Source organism: Rousettus aegyptiacus, unplaced genomic scaffold, assembly GCF_014176215.1.
Source record: "Rousettus aegyptiacus isolate mRouAeg1 unplaced genomic scaffold, mRouAeg1.p scaffold_m13_p_9, whole genome shotgun sequence".
Classification (NCBI taxonomy): domain Eukaryota; kingdom Metazoa; phylum Chordata; class Mammalia; order Chiroptera; family Pteropodidae; genus Rousettus; species Rousettus aegyptiacus.
Genome location: NW_023416312.1, coordinates 89,245,577 through 89,263,412, shown reverse-complemented (window position 1 = coordinate 89,263,412; position 17,836 = coordinate 89,245,577). Strand labels below are relative to the sequence as shown.

General features: G+C 36.5%; 1 protein-coding gene across 3 annotated transcripts in view; it reads left to right on the top strand.

Moving 5' to 3' along the window:
- FGF13 (fibroblast growth factor 13) overlaps positions 1–17,190 on the top strand; it is a 457,427-nt gene extending 440,237 nt beyond the window's left edge. For all 3 annotated transcript variants that reach the window (XM_016125143.2, XM_016125141.2, XM_016125142.2), the window contains 2 exons: positions 14,284–14,482; positions 15,769–17,190. In XM_016125143.2, the coding sequence (XP_015980629.1) occupies positions 14,284–14,482; positions 15,769–15,905 (336 nt within the window). In that variant the 3' untranslated portion in view covers positions 15,906–17,190. The remainder of the gene's footprint in view (positions 1–14,283; positions 14,483–15,768) is intronic.
- The last annotated feature ends 646 nt before the right edge of the window (positions 17,191–17,836 follow it).

Genomic DNA, 17,836 nt, shown 5'->3' with positions numbered 1-17,836 from the left:
CCCTGTATTCTAGTCACTTAGCTTAGCCCCTTATTCATTCCTTTTCCCTATGATTTTCAGCCAATATCTAGCTTCTGTAAACATTCTCTCAGTAGATTGGAATTTCAGAAAGTATAACCCAGTGACATCAAAACACAAAGTGTATTTAAAGCGTATTTTTTTTCTGGTGATTGGAGTACTACTAATCTCACCATACAGGAGGCTGATTTAAAAATGGAGCCTTATTAGTTTATATTGGCATGTAGTATGCAGTATCACTTATAGTTCACTCTTATTTAATTGATTCATGTACAAATTATGTTTTTTTAGGTACTATTATTACAGTGGTGACTTTGGCCATACTAGTGTAATTCTGAAGAATCTATTTTTAGGTTTCACCATGTGCTATTTTCATTCTAAGCTATGCATTGACCTAGGATAGTCTCACTTTTTTAGAGATTGCTAAATGCTTAGCTGCTGATGATTATAGTAATTGAACACTCAAATGTAAGAGATGTCATTACCAAATGTAACCTTTTCAAATGGAATAAATGCTCAATGAAGTTCTCATAGTATAAAGATATTCACCCACAAGAGGTCTGCATCTTGCTTGGCCACTATAGACTATAGGACTCAGATTTGGTCTGTGTTCTCACTGTAAGAACCCACTTTGGGGCACTGCATGGGTTCTGGTTGCAGCTTGGAAAGTGCTCTTTGAACAAATGTCTGGAGAAGGCAACTGCTATTGCCAAAGTACTGAGCACCAACTCAGCAACTAGTTTGGGAAAAATAGTGTGCATGGTAGGCACTCAAGAAATCTTTTTTGGCTTGAATGAGAATAATACCGATAAAATGGCATATAAAATAATCAGCCTTCATACATCAGCCAGAGATGATACTGCACATTCTGCAAAACAACAAACATTATATAAAGATGTTGTTCAGAGAAGCTCTGACTCACTAGGTAAAGCTTGCATCGTGATTCTGTATACAAACCAATTCCTTTCTGGGGCCAGAACTTTCATCAGCTTTACCTAGGGAACAGTGTAGAATAGCTAGGCTCATATGAAGATGTTTTACTCAATATGAAACAACGCATGTAATTGAATGTCTTCTCATTTTTCCTTAACAATTAGCATTTGAGAGCCTACCAAAGAATAAGTCCATGTCTTCTTTGTGCAACGAAAGAAAATAGATCCTTGACAGGGTTCGGGAAGGAAAAAATGCATATTAAACCCACAGCCCTCTCTTTGGAGACATAACTTGGGCAGAAAAGAAAAAGGATGTACATTGGGGCCATCCTATCATCACTTTTCCATCAACTTACTGTTTATTTTAGCTGGAAGTCAGCATTTAATCAGTTTTGCCTGAAGCTAGGTGAGGGAGTTTAATTCTGAGGACCGTGATGCCCCCGAAGGGCTATATTCTTCTCTCTTGGGGAAAGGAGTGTTTGCACTCTCCTGATGCTGAGGGATAGTGTAGGCACCATCAAGTAGCAACATGTAGTCTATCTGAGAGGTTAAAAAAAGAGAAACAATCCAACTGCTGATGAGATTCATGAATAGATGATGCAACTTACAATGATGTGGTGGTCCAGTTTATCATATATTAATCATGTAAACTTAGAAGAACCTTTGTGTGGAATCAACATGAGACTAAATACAAATATATTGTGAACATTTGAAGTTTTAGCCCTCTTGCTTATCTTTAAAGTAATATATACAGCATATTTGCCAGCATAGATTTTTCATCACCAGCCATCTGCTAAAAATTAGTATGAGATAAATAATTTAGCTTCCTTCTGTTCTGACACAATTTCACTACCCTCTTCCTAGATGCTATGAAAGTCTTCAGAAATAATCAATTGTAAAGTGCTTTTGCATTCCAGCTGAAGCTGAGCCTAGAGGTTTCTGACATGCTGACGTTTGATTCTTTTTTCCTCTGTGCTGTGAAAAGAACCAAGGTGCTGATTATTACCAACTGGCCTCAGAGAATTGCATAGCTGGTGGCGGCCCCTGCACAAACACATTGCCTGCTAAATCAAGTGTGTGGAACCATGACATGAGGCTGCTCGGATGTTGCAAAAGTGCAAGTCATTTTTTGAATTAAAAAAAATGCAGAGCATAAGAAAGAAATTTAGGAGAGATGTGACCCAGTACTTCTCTGCAATCACAGTGAATATCCCAGGCTCTAAAGCACAATAATTGGTTCAAAGGAGATATTTTTCCATTCATAAGAGAAATCTCTGCTCCTTTTGGTCCTGGCCTTATTTCTCCAATCTGGCTTGAGTTGAGGAAGCTTATGCTAGAGTTGTAGGAGAACACATGCAAGATTGTGGAGGGCCTTGAACACCAGGCCAGGGAATTTGGATTTTATTTGGTAGGCAGCAGGGAGCCATTAAAAGATTTTGAACAGGAGGAATGTAAAAAATAGGACTTGATTTGGATGCATGTTTAGTATAAAAGTGCAATGATAAGATATATTAAGAGAGTGTTATGGTTCTGTTCACAGCATGACTATAACTGGAGAATTCATCTCTACTAGCTGTCTAGTTCTGCTTTTACAGCATGCAAATTTTCAGGGCCAGCTGCAAGAGCTTGATGGTAAAAAAAAAGTAAGACTTGATTGTGTGAATGTAATTGTAAAGAGAGGGATTTTAGTGATCAAGATCACTGGTAATACAGAATAATAATCATTTTAAAGGGTGACTATAGAATTATTTGCTATTTTGTTGAGTTCTTTAAACTACTTCTATGCTATATAATTACCTTAAGTTTTAAGTGTTCCCTGCAGGGATAATTTATGCATTTTGAATTCTCATGCAAATGTTTTAATAGTCTGCACTGTTGAAAATGAAAGCTGAAAATTATTCCAAATAGGTCACGGTTGTGCAAAGCTTATGAACTATTAATCATTTTTATATATTCTTATAGTTTGTATTATATTGTCGCATTGTGTTTTTAACTATGGTAATACATAAGTAACAAATATTTGAAATTTTAAATTGTATATTTTGATAAAGGACTGTAATTTGCCTATTTCAAAATTTAATGTCATCAAAACTTTTAAAAAATTAATATAAAATTACAGAACAAACCAAATTTAATTTAAACTAAGCTTCTGAAAGCTCATTTATGAATTGTACCTGAAAACTTGGTCTGTACACTCCTGTAAAGCACTGCATATTTAGAAATCAGACTTCATTGCAGTGGTTTCTACATAACCATAATATAAGGTGATGGGAATAATAAAGGGCGTCACAAGTAACAGCAGCTTGGTCATAACTAGGGAACCATTTTATTGATTACTGCAACATAGCCACACATGTAAGCATTACATTTCTCTTATGAAAATGTAATTCACTTGATGATAGTGATATTCATATTTCAAAGTGTCTTATTTTAATGAACGTTCACAGGACTTCTTTGCACTAATCCTGAGTTTCTTGAGACCCGTATTTCCTTTTTTTCTTCTTCTTCGAGGTGGCTATGCATTACACATGGGAAAATCTTAAGGAAGAAATAGGTTTACTCCTCTATCAGACTCTTCTATAGGTACTAACTTTACAGAAGAACATAACCTGCCCTGGGTGGCCTCTCAGATTTTAACCCTGAGCTCAGAGCACAACTGGGAGTTTGGAGAGATTTTCTCCAGTGGAGGAAATACAACTTACCTTCCCGCTTTCCCCATTAAACCTATGGGGTGGGCGTAGAGGAAGAGGGTATGGCAGACATTTCTAAATGGCCACAGGCTTATGGAATTGGGAAAAACAAATCACCTCATTTACTTTCTCTGTTTTCACTTCCTGTTGTCTTTCCCTGTCTCATTGTTCCCCCCCACACCTCTGTCTCTCTGTTTCTACCTCCCTTTCCTTCTCTTGCTATCACAAGCTCACACCATCACACATGAGTCTGACTAGATTGATTTACGGTTTTCTTTACCTGTTACCCACATCTGTACCTAAAAAGGCAGAATCCTAGTTTCAGTAACGTGCTCTGTGGTCATCACCTAAAAACTCCAAGGTAGAAGGGTCACTGGAAATTAAAAAAAAAAAACTGAAAATGTGCCAGAATTCAGTCATGAACATTTTGCAATAGGATAATGAACTTTTCATGGCATGATCTAGGAGAATGTTAAATGAACACATTTACATAGGAGAAATGGAAAGCTGTGTGGTAGAGAAAGCAGTGGGCTGGGAGACAGACTGGCGGGCCTGGCTGTGCTATGTTAAAGCTCTTCCTTCCCTCTGCAACCCAGACCAATTAGGGCTGCCTGGTCCTCAGTGTTTTGTAGCCTTGGAAACATCTTAGAGATCAGGTGTTAAAATGAGGGCTTCTCATATGTCATCACCAAGTACTTTATACAGATTCTAGCTTCCCCTATAAGAAGCTGCTTCCCTACCTGGATTCAATCTCTAGAAGAAAGTGTGAAAGCCAGATTTCATTGTAATTAGCATCTCTGGTTCCATTTCTTTAACTGTAAAAAAAAAAGCTCTTTAGAGAGAGAAAAAAAATTCTACCAAAATCCATTATAATCACTCCTTTTGTTATCATTATCATTATTAAACTGTCCCTTATTTGTCACTCAAATGCCTTAACTGTTAAGCAGTCGTAGAAAACTTTAAAAGTAGGTGCTGCTTAAACATAAGGTACTGTTAGATATTTCATTATTGTTGTTATTAGTAACTGGCATTATGAAATTAGTACTAGCAAACAGTGGTTTAGAACAAAAGAATTGAGCTAATAATATTGTGCTTTTTTGTAGCATAGTAATTAAAATGAGACATGTAAATCTCATTTGGTCCATTAATACTACATTATTTCACAAATCTCTTTAATATCATGTGGATTCACCAATACATGTTATAGTAATTCAGATTTTAGAATCTTTGAATATTTTAAGACCCCAGTTGAAAGCTCTTGTATTGTTACTCTTGAAAAGGAATCACTACTGAATACAGCTGTCATACAGTTAAGGTGTAACATAAACCCCTCTCAAAAACGGAAAGGTGCTCTCTACTCCGTTTGCTTTCATTGACAACCACTAGTTTTCATACCAGTTTCAAGCTGCGAGTAGGATGGGGAGGAGGCTGCATTTTTTTTATATATCGCACACACTGAAATTAAGGCAAGAGAAGGGGTCCCACAGTCAGCGAGTACTTAACACATAAGCTAGCAGCTTTCCATAGCCTCTGCAGTCCACCCGATAAGGCACATGATGCTATTTTCCTCTTACAGATGCTGGCTCATAGCACAGGTGAATTGCTCAAAGCTAGAAATCTGGAAAGTGGAAGAGGCAGGTATAAACAGAGGTCTTCAGTGTTCAAAGAAACAGGGCACATGAATAAGGAAGAAGGGGTGAACCTTCAGCAAATGTTGGAACTGTACATTTAGAAGAGAATTAACATTGCAGCTATTGCCTACACAGTGACTATTTGGGTGAAAAAATCCCATTTACAATTGAGCTTATAAAAAATGATTTGTTCAGGGCTTGTTTCCTGTGGTTTCTTCACTTGTGAGGTGAGAGGACTCCTCTTTCAGACCAGAGGGCTGCAGATCCGCTCAAGTTGTTATAGAGAACTGCTGTCACGGTTAAATCAGATCATTACGTATTCAAAGGGGCCTCACATCATGCTTGGCACACAGTAGGCTCTTGGTAAGTAGTAGTTTAGAATGAATTCTTCTATCTGAGTCTGAAATTAATGTAATATATTCAGACTCATGACAAGTGATTGTCACTAGCATCTTTTCATTTGCTACTTTCAAGGGGCAAATGAGGGTAGACTGAACTCTCTTCATAGAGAGAATTACTCTCTTTACGACTTTCTATCCTCGGAAGTAATTTGCAGGTGTAATGCAATGTGGCAGTCCAATAGCCCTCTGCGACACCTTTTTCATCCTTCATTTATAGACAAGGACATTGTACCCTGTCCTATGAGACTTGAGGTTTTATGGTTTGCAGTGGAAAGGATGCATTAGTGACTTCCATTCGAACAGTCACTGTTGTCTAGCTTTTCTACTTGTGCAGGAGAAAAGGTAAGATATTTTTTTTGGAACTCTTAAAAAGTGGCCTCTTGGTTATTGTTAATTGACTGTTTTCTACAGAGACAGACCTTATCAAATTTAACACAACCACTATCCAACACAAATCGACATTCCTGTCCTCAATTTCCTGAACTACTAGAACATCCTATGTGCCCGCCTTGCAATGATTTTATTTTTTAATAGTCCACCTCCCTTGCCAGAGTTTTTTTTTGAAATTGATCTACAAAGAAAGAACCTTTCTCCTCTGTATGAGAGTTTGTTGTATCTCTGGGAAAAGTTTTCAGACTCCCAGGCTTTGAGTTTTCAGACAAGAGCTTGCAACATTTATTTAAAAAGATACAACATACTAAACTTATTCTCCTGCTGACTATGAATATATCCAAATCATTCTCTTGCAGATGTATTTAGATCTCACTCTGAAGTTATTACACAGAAGAGTACTACCACAAGTTAGAAAACATGGTAACAGAATATTTATCCAATGGGCACAAATTGCAGTAATCAGCCAAAAGACAGGAAAGTTTATTTTTGAAAACTGTATCTGATATTTGATTCCCATTTCAAAATGCATAGGTCAGTCCTTCTATGAGAAAAGCCAACATCTAGAGTCAATATACATAATAGATTAAAAACATTTTAGGGAGTTATTCACTTTAGAGAAGTGTTCTTTACTTGGGGAAAAAAGACTTTCCACAGATGTTTGCTCAACAATGAAATCCCCTGGCAAGATTTTTAAAATAACATGATGGTTATACAGTACCTCTGTAGCGTATTTTATGTAAAATGAAATACATCTTCTGCCACCTAATGGGACTGTCTAAACGATCAGTATTCTGCAAGGTTTGGGTCAGACTAACACTGTTTTGAGCCAATTACACAACCTTAGACATGTGGCTGGTCCCTTTCCCTTGTTATAAATCTCAGCAAGTTACCTCCATTTCAGAATGTATTTGCTGACCAGGTTTGGAGCTGAGTGAGGCCTCTGGATCATATAATTTTTATATCACTACAATATAACTCCTCTTAGGCTCTGTAAGGGATGCATTATTTTTGTTTTGTCTCCTGTTTTCTCTAGCTTATTTGAGTGTGTTTTTATAAAACAATTTGCTTTGTAAAATTTGACAACTTGAGTAATGCATTGCATGAGACTGCTTTACAGAAATATATGACAATCTCGAACAATCCAATACAAAGGACTAAAATGTGGTCATATCGGCATCCTAATTCTGTTTTAAACAAACTACTTAATATTTTTTTCATCTTTGTTTGTAAAGAATTGAGGAGAAAAAACAATACTGTGCTGGCAGTTTTTGTGGGATCAGCAGAGGTAAATTAAAATGCCTATGAAATATCTTGGAATATGAAAATGCTGCCAAGAAATTTCATTGTAACTATCTAAGGAAAAATAGTACTGTGTGCATATTCTTAATTATATTTTTCGTTTCTTTACTAATGTTGCTAATTAGCGTGTACTTTTAAGGCATTTTGTTACATGGTATTTCATGAAGCCCATTGTAAAGAACTTCGTTTTTTTAATACTGTGGCTTGAAGCACTGCAGCCTTCTGAGCCCACTGCAGGCAGAAATGGAAAATGAAAGGAGTCAAAACAGTTTTCTGGGAACCAAGCTTGGAGGAGAACACTAAACACAGAGTATTCATATGCAGTCTTAATTTCTGGCAGAATTTATCATCTTCCATGTTACTAAAACCTGCAAAGGCAGACTTTTTCTTTTAAAATTGATTTCGTAGTGAAAAATAACCTTGGAAAGAAGAGAATTTTTTTTTGCCCTGTTTCTCTGGGCATGCATTATCAGAAGGAATCCCACATTTCATGTTTCTGGAGCCTATAATTTTCAGAGCTTCTTTCACATATGTCACCTCATTGGATCTTCGTACAACAATCCAGTAAGGTCAGTAGGACTGGTAGTCACCCCCCCTCATTTTATAACTCAAACTAATTAATTTAATTGAAATGTTTAGCTATTTATACAGATCCAAAGACCAAGAGTATAAGCTTAATGCCTTATACTTGGCTAACAGGAAATCTCTTTATTCTTGCAACTTAAGCACTGTTTTATCTTTATTATTCCCTCTCCTCTTCCTCCCTTGCTCCTCCCTCCCTCCCTCCCTCTTTCCCTTACCCGCTTCCCGCTCTCTTTCCTCTCTTTCTCCATCTCCAGTTTTTTTAATTGAATTTATTTGTAGGCAGCTTTCTTCCTTTTATCACCTATTCTTTCTACCCTTGCAGGCAAGTTCTTACTTGTCCTTCTCTACTGTAAAACAACCCCTCTATTCATGCACTGCCACATTTAACTCCTTTTTGGATCTATGCTTCTAAGCTCTCTTTATAGATATTCCATTCTTTCATTTATTTATTTCATCAGGTGCATATTGATCATTGACTATAAGCTAGGCCTAACACTAGGAGCTGCCCTCAAGTATCTGACAGTCCAGAGGATATTCGAGTGAACAAACCATCCTCGGTTTATTGTGAATTAATAATTTTGCTTAGCTACAGTGCACTGGGCGAGGGTTGATTCCCTCTTCCCCAACCTTTCCCTTCCCACGCTTTGATCTTATAATAATGAAGTTCATGCACATCAAATATACCCTGGGAGAGAACATCAAAGTTCTGAATATAATAATTAATCCTGGATTTTGAAATCACTGATAGAGGGGAAGCCTATATAAAGAATATAGGTAGTTACAGTGTCACTCCCATGGGTATGACTTATATTTTAAAGTTCGATTCTTTTTATTTTTTAATAGAATTGAAGATCCAATTTTAATTTGCATATTATTCTCATTAGCCTGGAGTATAATTGATTAACACAAGTCAGACTTTCTTAGATAACCTGCGACTTTAAATCTATAAAATTAATTGTCATTAGAAGATAACTCAGAATTAGAAAAGTGACCCTTGCTTTGACAGTAATTGTTAAATTAATTGGATTGCCAAGCTACTGAAAATGTGACTGCAAGAGAGGAAGAGACAAGAAAGAGGTAAGAGGCTTAAAGGGAGAGGTAGATTATTTATAATACATCTAAATAACTTACTGAAAAGAGGAAATTGTGTTTTATTAGGTTCATTTTTCAAAGTTTCTTTAAATGTCCACTCATAATATAGTATGTTTTTGTTTCTTGTTTTATGATGCCTGCTTTACAAACTGTTACATGTGAATAAAACAAAATGTATTGAGAAACATTATACCAGGTTGTGCGCACTTGGCATAGCATATGCATGTGTGAAAGATTATACTTAATGTGCAATACTGTTATCTCAGACTTTGTTCAACATCTAGGGGGGGTAGTGTTGCCATTTTTTATATATGGGCAGCCTCAGTAGACTGTTGCTTTCTTGGGATCCAAAGGAATCAGTGCAGCCCATTTAAAAAATATATTTCTTTTGAGAGAAATGCATTAAAAAGAAACATTTATAATATGCATGACAATCCTCAGAGCTCGCTGTCCTACTGAGATACAGATGCAAATGAAACACAGCCAGCTTATTAGTGGGACCATAGCTGAAAATCCAAAAGCAGGGGGGAATGTATGAAAAATCTTCTGTTGAGGTCTTAATGTACTGAATTACTTCTCTTAATCAGGAAGGCATTTAATCATGCTGTATGTCTTTTGGTATTGTAGATGTCTTTAGGGCACTTTGCCTTTATTGGTTATATGTAGCTACCCATCACCTGCTGAGTGGTATGGTCCTTACTTGGCTCCCTTCAGGGAAGCCACATCACAGCCCATGCTTCTTCTAACCTGACTCCAGCTCAAGGAGGTCAAAGAGGTATTGCACCCTCTCCATACTTCACACTTGGTACAAGGAACAGTGTTGCTTCTTCTAACCCTAATAAAGAACAGCAATTTACATAGGTCTAAAGCCTTTTGTTCTGGACAAAGATGTTTTCTGGCACACCATTGGATCTAAGGTTATTTGCAAATATCCAACATTGCTGACGGTGTTAATGCCTCTTCACTTGCCTTTCAAAGTCTGCGTGGAGGTCTAAGATGCCCTGAAAAGGATAGCTGACCATTACCATTTGTGGCTCTAAGAATTCTCCAATATATTTTGTTGACCTGATGTTGAGGATTTCAAAAGTTTTCTTCTTGCCAGTGATATTTCAATGTCCAAATAACTATCTCCCCTTAATAGCGACTAAACTGGTTTAAAAAAAAGTGTTAGATTTTGCTCCTGGATCTTCTCACTCTGGAAATGTAGATTCTCGATTCCTGACTGAAAATATAATCTTTATAACTAACTGGTATGGATCCCTTATATAAAAAAGTTTTAAATTTGGCTGAGAATAAACTAATCTTGATCTTTAAGGGAAATAGAGATGATGGTACAAAGGAGAGACAGATTGATTGTATCATAAACTAAAAAGATATTATTTATCTGAAAAAAATATAGATATGTAAGACGTAAACAACTTTTAAGAAAAATCAATGCATATAAGTTTATAAGATATAAAGCATCTTTTCTCTTGTACTCATGCCAAGTAATTTCTTAGTAGCTGTTGATGGAATGCTTGGAATCCTTTTAAATTCATTTATTATATATTTAATTCACATTAAATATAGAGCAGGTATTGCTGCCTCTAATTAGTGCCTACTATGTGTCAAAGCCACTATTGTACCTTCTTCAGGAGTACTAATAATCTTCTCCACATCGATCAAAAGTTTATTCTTTGCCATGTGTCTACCTTGTATCTTCTCAATAGGGCTTCCCTGATTGGAGTCAAATTTAATTTCTGTTATTTATATAAAGCACTGCTGATAGATGCAATTGCACCCCTTTTTCTTTGGTGACCCTTCCTGTATTAGGTGGGATGTTCACATTTCTTCACATTTCATAAAAATCAAGCTTCTTCTGCCTACTCATTCAAACACTGGATAAAATGACAGTGTCGCACACAGAGAACAGAACACTCCTTTGGTTGCTTCAACATTCTTTTTTTGGCCTCATTTTCCTCCCTCTCTACTGAGCTTTCGAGTCCAAATTTAGTGGTGATGACTAAGAAATTTCCAGGATATGACAGAGCATTCAGTTCATTGAGTCCTTCCTTGCCACTTTCCAATAGTTGTAACAATTGCCAAGTTTTTCTTCTTAATGTTGTAGGTGCCAGTATCTGTGTAGTATCTGTTATTCTTAACAGATACTAAGTCATGCATTCAGGATTTCTATGTGCTATACAGCTTCCTTCTATATACAACTGATTTTGTTATATGGTATTAAGGAAATTCCCTGCAGACTTTTTACTGCTTGATACTTCTGAATCCTGGAATTAACAGTCCTCAAATCTGAATATCTGAAATTCAAATCTCATAAACAATAATCAGGTGGTCTGCTGTGTGTTAGGCAATATGACCAGCTATTTATGAAAGTGGAAGGTGGATTCAGAAATAAGACAAATTCCCTGCCATTTGGAGCCAATCAAGCATGTGCCTTAGTCACAGGGACAAGCTGGAAATGCAGATAGAGTTTGTGAGGGCACAAATATGAGTATAGTCATTTCTAACTAGGAGAAATAAAATATGATTCCAGAGGCAGTCATATTTGAGCTAGGCCTTGAGGGATGAGAAATAGAGTATAAGAATGACATTCTAAACAGTGAAAATGAATGGAATCTGTAAAGGCCCAAAGGCACACATGATTCTGTGGTAGAGCATGAGACTTGAAGGCATGATAGTGACTGAATTGTGGAGAATTTTAAATGCCACATCAAGTTGTCAGTTTTACTAGAGGCATGATGAAACCATCAGAAGTTCCTGAGGAAAGGAACTTTGTGTTAGGAAGGAACCCTTTTACCAGAAGAAGAGATGGGTTAGGAGGTTATTACGGCAGGCCTGTGAAGAGGTAATAAGGGTAGCAATGTAATAATAGTGACAATGGGAGTGGAAGGGAAATATCATGAACTGGAGAGAATGTGGAAGAACATCAAGGTCTTCTGAAGTTTTAAGTGTGAGCCATCACCAGGAGGGTGGACTCTAATTACTGAGACAGGGGACACAGAAGTGGAGGTTAGAGGAACTGTGGCTCTGTGCTTCAAATATTATTCCTCCCCCCTTTTCTGTTTACAATTTCTACCCATCTTTCAAGGCTCAGCTAAAATAATACCCTCTCTATAAAGCATACCCTTCCCTAGTCCCCCAGTCATAATGAAGTCAGGCTTCCTCTTTTCTCATACAATGAACACCTCGTTTATACCTCTCTGTTTATACTTAATGAGAGCATACTTGTGTCCAGGTTATCTGGGTTCATGTCTCGCTCCTGAAAATATATGGTGAGCATTCTGAGGCCACGACTTATTTGCCTGTAAATTTTTAGTACCACCCAAGCATGTAATAGATTGTTAGAAAATGCGTATAAATAAATGAAAGAGTGCTGTTACACAAAAGACATAAATGTAGCCCCTTTTTGGGACCTGCCTTAGAGCACACAATGATCCCATTTCATCATTTTTTAGTCAGTCATACAGTTGTTCATGTGATTACACAATATCACTCACCATAATCATATGTTATTCACCATATTTATTTTCAAATGGTGTCTGACTCTTTAAAACTAAAATGTACTCTCCAACGATGAGTTTTTTTTACTAAATGATAATTTAATTCCCAATGCATTTTAGCAATGTTCTATGCAATTGTCCTCATCACTAGAGGGAATGTGGAGACTCTTAGTACAATTTCTTTGTAGGGATACCTTGGCTTTCCCTATGTTAAGAATCCTACAAAGAGAAGTTTTCACAGCTGATCAATAAAACACTTTGGTTCCAACCAAGTGATAATTGCCTTAGAAGTACATTTCTTCTTGGGTAGCTTGAATTTGTATGAGTCTTCTGAGGCTCTATGAAGTGTGCCTCGGGCTGAAATAACCCTCAAAGATGATTCCAGTCTGTGCACTCTACAGACCAGAGGGGAGTCAGTGAGGTTACTGAGAGAGACAGATTTTGTGGATTCCCAGGAAAAAAAAGTTCTGTTGTTTAACCTACAGACAAAGGATGCCTTATTTGAGGAATTTGTCCCTCTTTGCTGACTTGACTCCCTGAGAGTGCTTTAGATCCTGTTGTTGAGGTAGTTTGTGTTGCTTAAAATGATATCTCATGAAAATGAAGGAAGCTGGGACCATGGAGGCATTGTTCAGAAAAGACTAATATCCAGAAAGCTTACAGTATTTTTACAAGGCGTTTTTTTTTATGGTTTTATCAAAAGTTATTCCTCATAATATCTCAGCAAATGAGCAAAACTCTAATGGCTTCCTCGACGCCACCGTTAGCATTTTCTTCAGTATCTTCCACTCCAAAAGGACCCTCTGTTTCTTTATGGATTACTTAGGGATTAAAATTTGCTATTCATTTTATTTTGCTTACAAATGGCCATTTTAATAGCTATTTATTATATATATGCACATACCCAAAACTTGAAAGGTTTTCTGTTTCTGTTTTTGTTTCTGAAACTGTCAGTTGATTGGTTCCGAGGCCCTTAATTTTTATAGGCAAGTCCAGAGAAAACATGGCCAAGTATGTGGCAGAAAATCACATTCCAGAGTTCAGAGTCCCCTGGGCTGTTCTCTCATGTCTACTTGTAGAAATACTGTAAATTTCTTGCTTTTATATTGATTTACTTGTAAATGTTACTATAAGGCAAGGACGGGGTGAAGCGGGAATTTTTTAAGCCAAGGTCCAGCAATCTAAAAAATAAATCAATTTGGTTTACCTACAAGTAAAAGGGAGTCTTTCCTTCTAGCATTCATTTGGAAATATAGGCAGCCAGTACTGTAAAATTGTAACACAGATTTCAGCCTTGAGCAATTGAAAATTAATAGTTTATAATAACTGAAGAATTTATGAAAATTAAATACAAGGACTGAATGTTTGTTTTCTCATCTTTAATCCCAAAGGGAACAAAGCTCCATGTAACCACTTTATGCTTGTCTTTTCAATCTTTGGCTCTTATATTTATCCAGTGTATTACACTGTGTGGCTGGATCTAGTTTTTCCATTTCCTTATTACAAAGAGAGCTAATCATTGATCAGTAGCACTTGCACTTGGGACTTTTTCTAAAGTGTCATGCAAAATGTTATATATAGTCTTGTTTTCCAGTGATAATAGTTCATACTATTAAAATAGAACACTGGTCATTTAAGCTTTAACAAAGTATGTCCTTAACTTCTGAAGGGCAATACCACATGGTTCTATATTAAATCTATAGATAAAATATTAAGCTTTAGTTTATTTATTTTTCTTGCAGGAACATTTCACACCTGAGTGCAAATTCAAAGAATCCGTGTTTGAAAATTACTATGTGACATATTCATCAATGATATACCGTCAGCAGCAGTCAGGCCGAGGGTGGTATTTGGGTCTGAACAAAGAAGGAGAGATCATGAAAGGAAACCATGTGAAGAAGAACAAGCCTGCAGCCCACTTTCTACCCAAACCACTGAAAGGTAAGCTTGCTTTTATAGGAGCTGTGGACTAAATGAGTATGTATTTAAAGCAATCCTTTATCACACTTTAGAAAATGAAACATAATTTTTCTACATTAGGATATTTATATAAAAATTTAGTAACATTTTACAATACTTAAAAATATTAAAACATTGACAATAGCATCTAATTTCCTGATTTTGATTTTTCCATAGTATATCTACATATAGTAATGCCTTACTTATATGGAAGTAATTTAATTGCTAACTCAGGATATCCAAGAACCCTAAGTTATGCCAAAATGGTCCCTGGGCAGAAACACTGATGCTTAAATGTGTGCATACAACACTAATTGGAAAGCTCCTTGGGCCTTCTCTAAGTGCCCAATAATATGGTCCCAACAGTTTTCATTCATAGTTTTGTTTTTCAGTAATTATTAGCAGATTAATAGCAAATTAGAAAGGGTGAAGAATAAGAATGGGCTGCAGAAGATAGGGATGTTAGTAGTGAGACATGGTAGAGAAGGCAAAGAAAATGCAGGCAAGCAGAGCATGACCTCCAAGAGGTCTGGAGTTTAACTAGAGATTTCCAGCAGGGCAGACTGCCCAGTCAAATCAACATAGCACTGCTTCACAGCACATTTTCTGGAGCCAGACTACTTGAAATCAAATTCCAGCTTTACCATTTACTAACCTGATGGATGGTCTTGGGCAGATTATTGACCTGTGTGTGCCTCAAGTTCCTCATCTATAAGATATGGGTAAGAATCAGAAGATTCTTATGAGGATTAAATGAGATAATGAATGTGAAGCACTTAGAACAGTATCTAGCACATTATAAATGCTCCATAAATATAAGTTAGTACTGTTGTTTATAGCCTAACAATAATATTTACCATTTATCGAATTAATAATTGTGCTAATATTTAGACTCTTAGAGAGTTTCATTTTAAAGTATGATAGAAATCAGTGTTTTAAAGGGTTTGAAATTTTTAATATTTCCCTTGCACAGCATGCTCTAGATCGTATTTAAACTTCTAAGAGCTTTATTAAATGCATTTTTCATTTATCCTCTTATATACATAACCATAAGTGAAGTAAATTGGGCATTAGAATTCTTTACATGCTTCTTCACCAAGCTTACATTTGGCTTAATCTGATCCAGTTCACTCCCTAGTGAGTCTTTGAAAGCAGCATTTGCCATATTTGGCCTCAAGCATGGAAGCCTAGTAACCAGAAGAAAAGTTGAGGGCCACTGTGGTGTGCCCATTTGAAGGCCTTTGACACCATCTTTCTTTGTTTTTCAGTGGCCATGTACAAGGAGCCATCACTGCACGATCTCACGGAATTCTCCCGATCTGGAAGCGGGACCCCAACCAAGAGCAGAAGTGTCTCCGGCGTGCTGAACGGAGGCAAATCCATGAGCCACAATGAATCAACGTAGCCAGTGAGGGCAAAACAAGGGCTCTGTAACAGAACCTTACCTCCAGGTGCTGTTGAATTCTTCTAGCAGTCCTTCACCCAAAAGTTCAAATTTGTCAGTGATGTTTACCAAACAAACCGGCAGAGTTCATTATTCTATCTGCTATCAAACCTTATCATCCATACTAAAGCCCCATAATTTAGATTGAGCTTGTGCAAAAGAATGCCAAGCATTATCAGTGAACTAAATCCAGGAGAAGGACTGCCCAATTTTCTCATAATCTCACTTATACTTTGAGGATGACAAACCAAAATCATTTCACAGCACTAATGCTGATAAAAATTTGCCCTCTAACCAAGAAACTTTAAAAGACCACAATTGTTCTTCAAAAACAAACAAACAAAACAAAACAAAAAACAAAATTAACTGCTTAAATGTTTTGTAGGGGCAAACAAAATTATGTGAACCGTGTCGTTTTCTTGGCTTAATGTTTTCTATCTACGCTTGATTAAAATGTCTTCTTTACTTTGGTATAGTGTAACTTTATGATCTCTGAAATTCAATGGTTCTATTCACTCTCTGTCACTTAATCCAAATCAACCAAATTCAGGGTTGAATCTGAATTGGCATCTCAGGCTCAAGGTAACAATGTTCTTGTGGTTTTACCTCTTTTTTTTTTTTTTTTTAGATTTGTAGTATTCTGGTCAAGTTCTTGTGCTGTACTACTTTGTGCGTAGAAGTTAAGTTGTATTGTCAACCCCAGTCAGTAAGGATTACTTAAAAAAAAGATTATTCTCAAGTGTAGATTTCTCTTAATTCCATTTGTGTTATCATGTTAAACTATTATTGTGGCTTCTTGTGTAAAGACAGGAACTGTGGAACTGTGATGTTGTCTTTTGTGTTGTTAAAATAAGAAATGTCTTATCTGTATATGTATGAGTCCTTTTGTCATTGTATTTGGCACGTGAATACTGTGTACAAGGAAATATTAAGACTGGTTACCCCTAAACAACATATACTTATACTTGCTTCTGGAAAAGTGTTTAAGACTTAGCTAGGTTTCCATTTAGATCTTCATATCTGTTGCATGGAAGAAAGTTGGAATCTTGGCATAGAGTTGCATGATATGTAAGATTTTGTGCATTAATAATTGTTAAAATCTGTGTTCCAAAAGTGGACATAGCATGTACAGGCAGTTTTCTGCCCTGTGCACACAAAAAAAAAGTTTAAAAAAAGTTGTTTAATATTTGTTGTTGTATACCCAGATACGCACCGAATAAACTCTTTATATTCATTCAAAGAAAAATCTTTCGATATGTATTTATTGAATGTCCGTTACTTGCCATTAACTACTGTACAAACTGGAGTTAAACAAACACTGAATTATGTATATAAGATAATCTACAGTCTAGTGATTCATATTAACATAAACACTCTTTAAAGTGTGTTTATTGTATTAGTTATTGTACTCTATTGTACTCACATTAGAGCAAAGAATTCTCGTTCCCATTAAGTGATGGAATTATACAAAGGAAACCTATATTCTAGTATTCTCTCTACCATCCACACTATTATTTCCCTTTCTCTGTTGCTCATTTTCTAGGTAGAGGAAAGACACAGGACTAAATATCTAAGGTCTTTCCACCTCTGAGAGCTGAAGGAAAATTTAAATATTTTTTTTTAATGCCATTGACTTTTCATTAGTTATCCAAAGCTACCATTGCCTGGTAATGCATAGTTCGGGAATAGTCAATATATGAAGGTAAGAGTGGAGGAACAGGTAGAACATAATTGACGGGTTCTTTTCAGAGCATCCATCAGATAAAGTTACTGGGGACCCAATAAGCATGCTTTTGCATGAAAGGGAGGCCACCTATTCCTAAGACGTTTTGACCACATTCAACAGGAGCTCCTAGCCCAGCCCAGCCCAGCCCAGTTCAGTCACCTTGTGA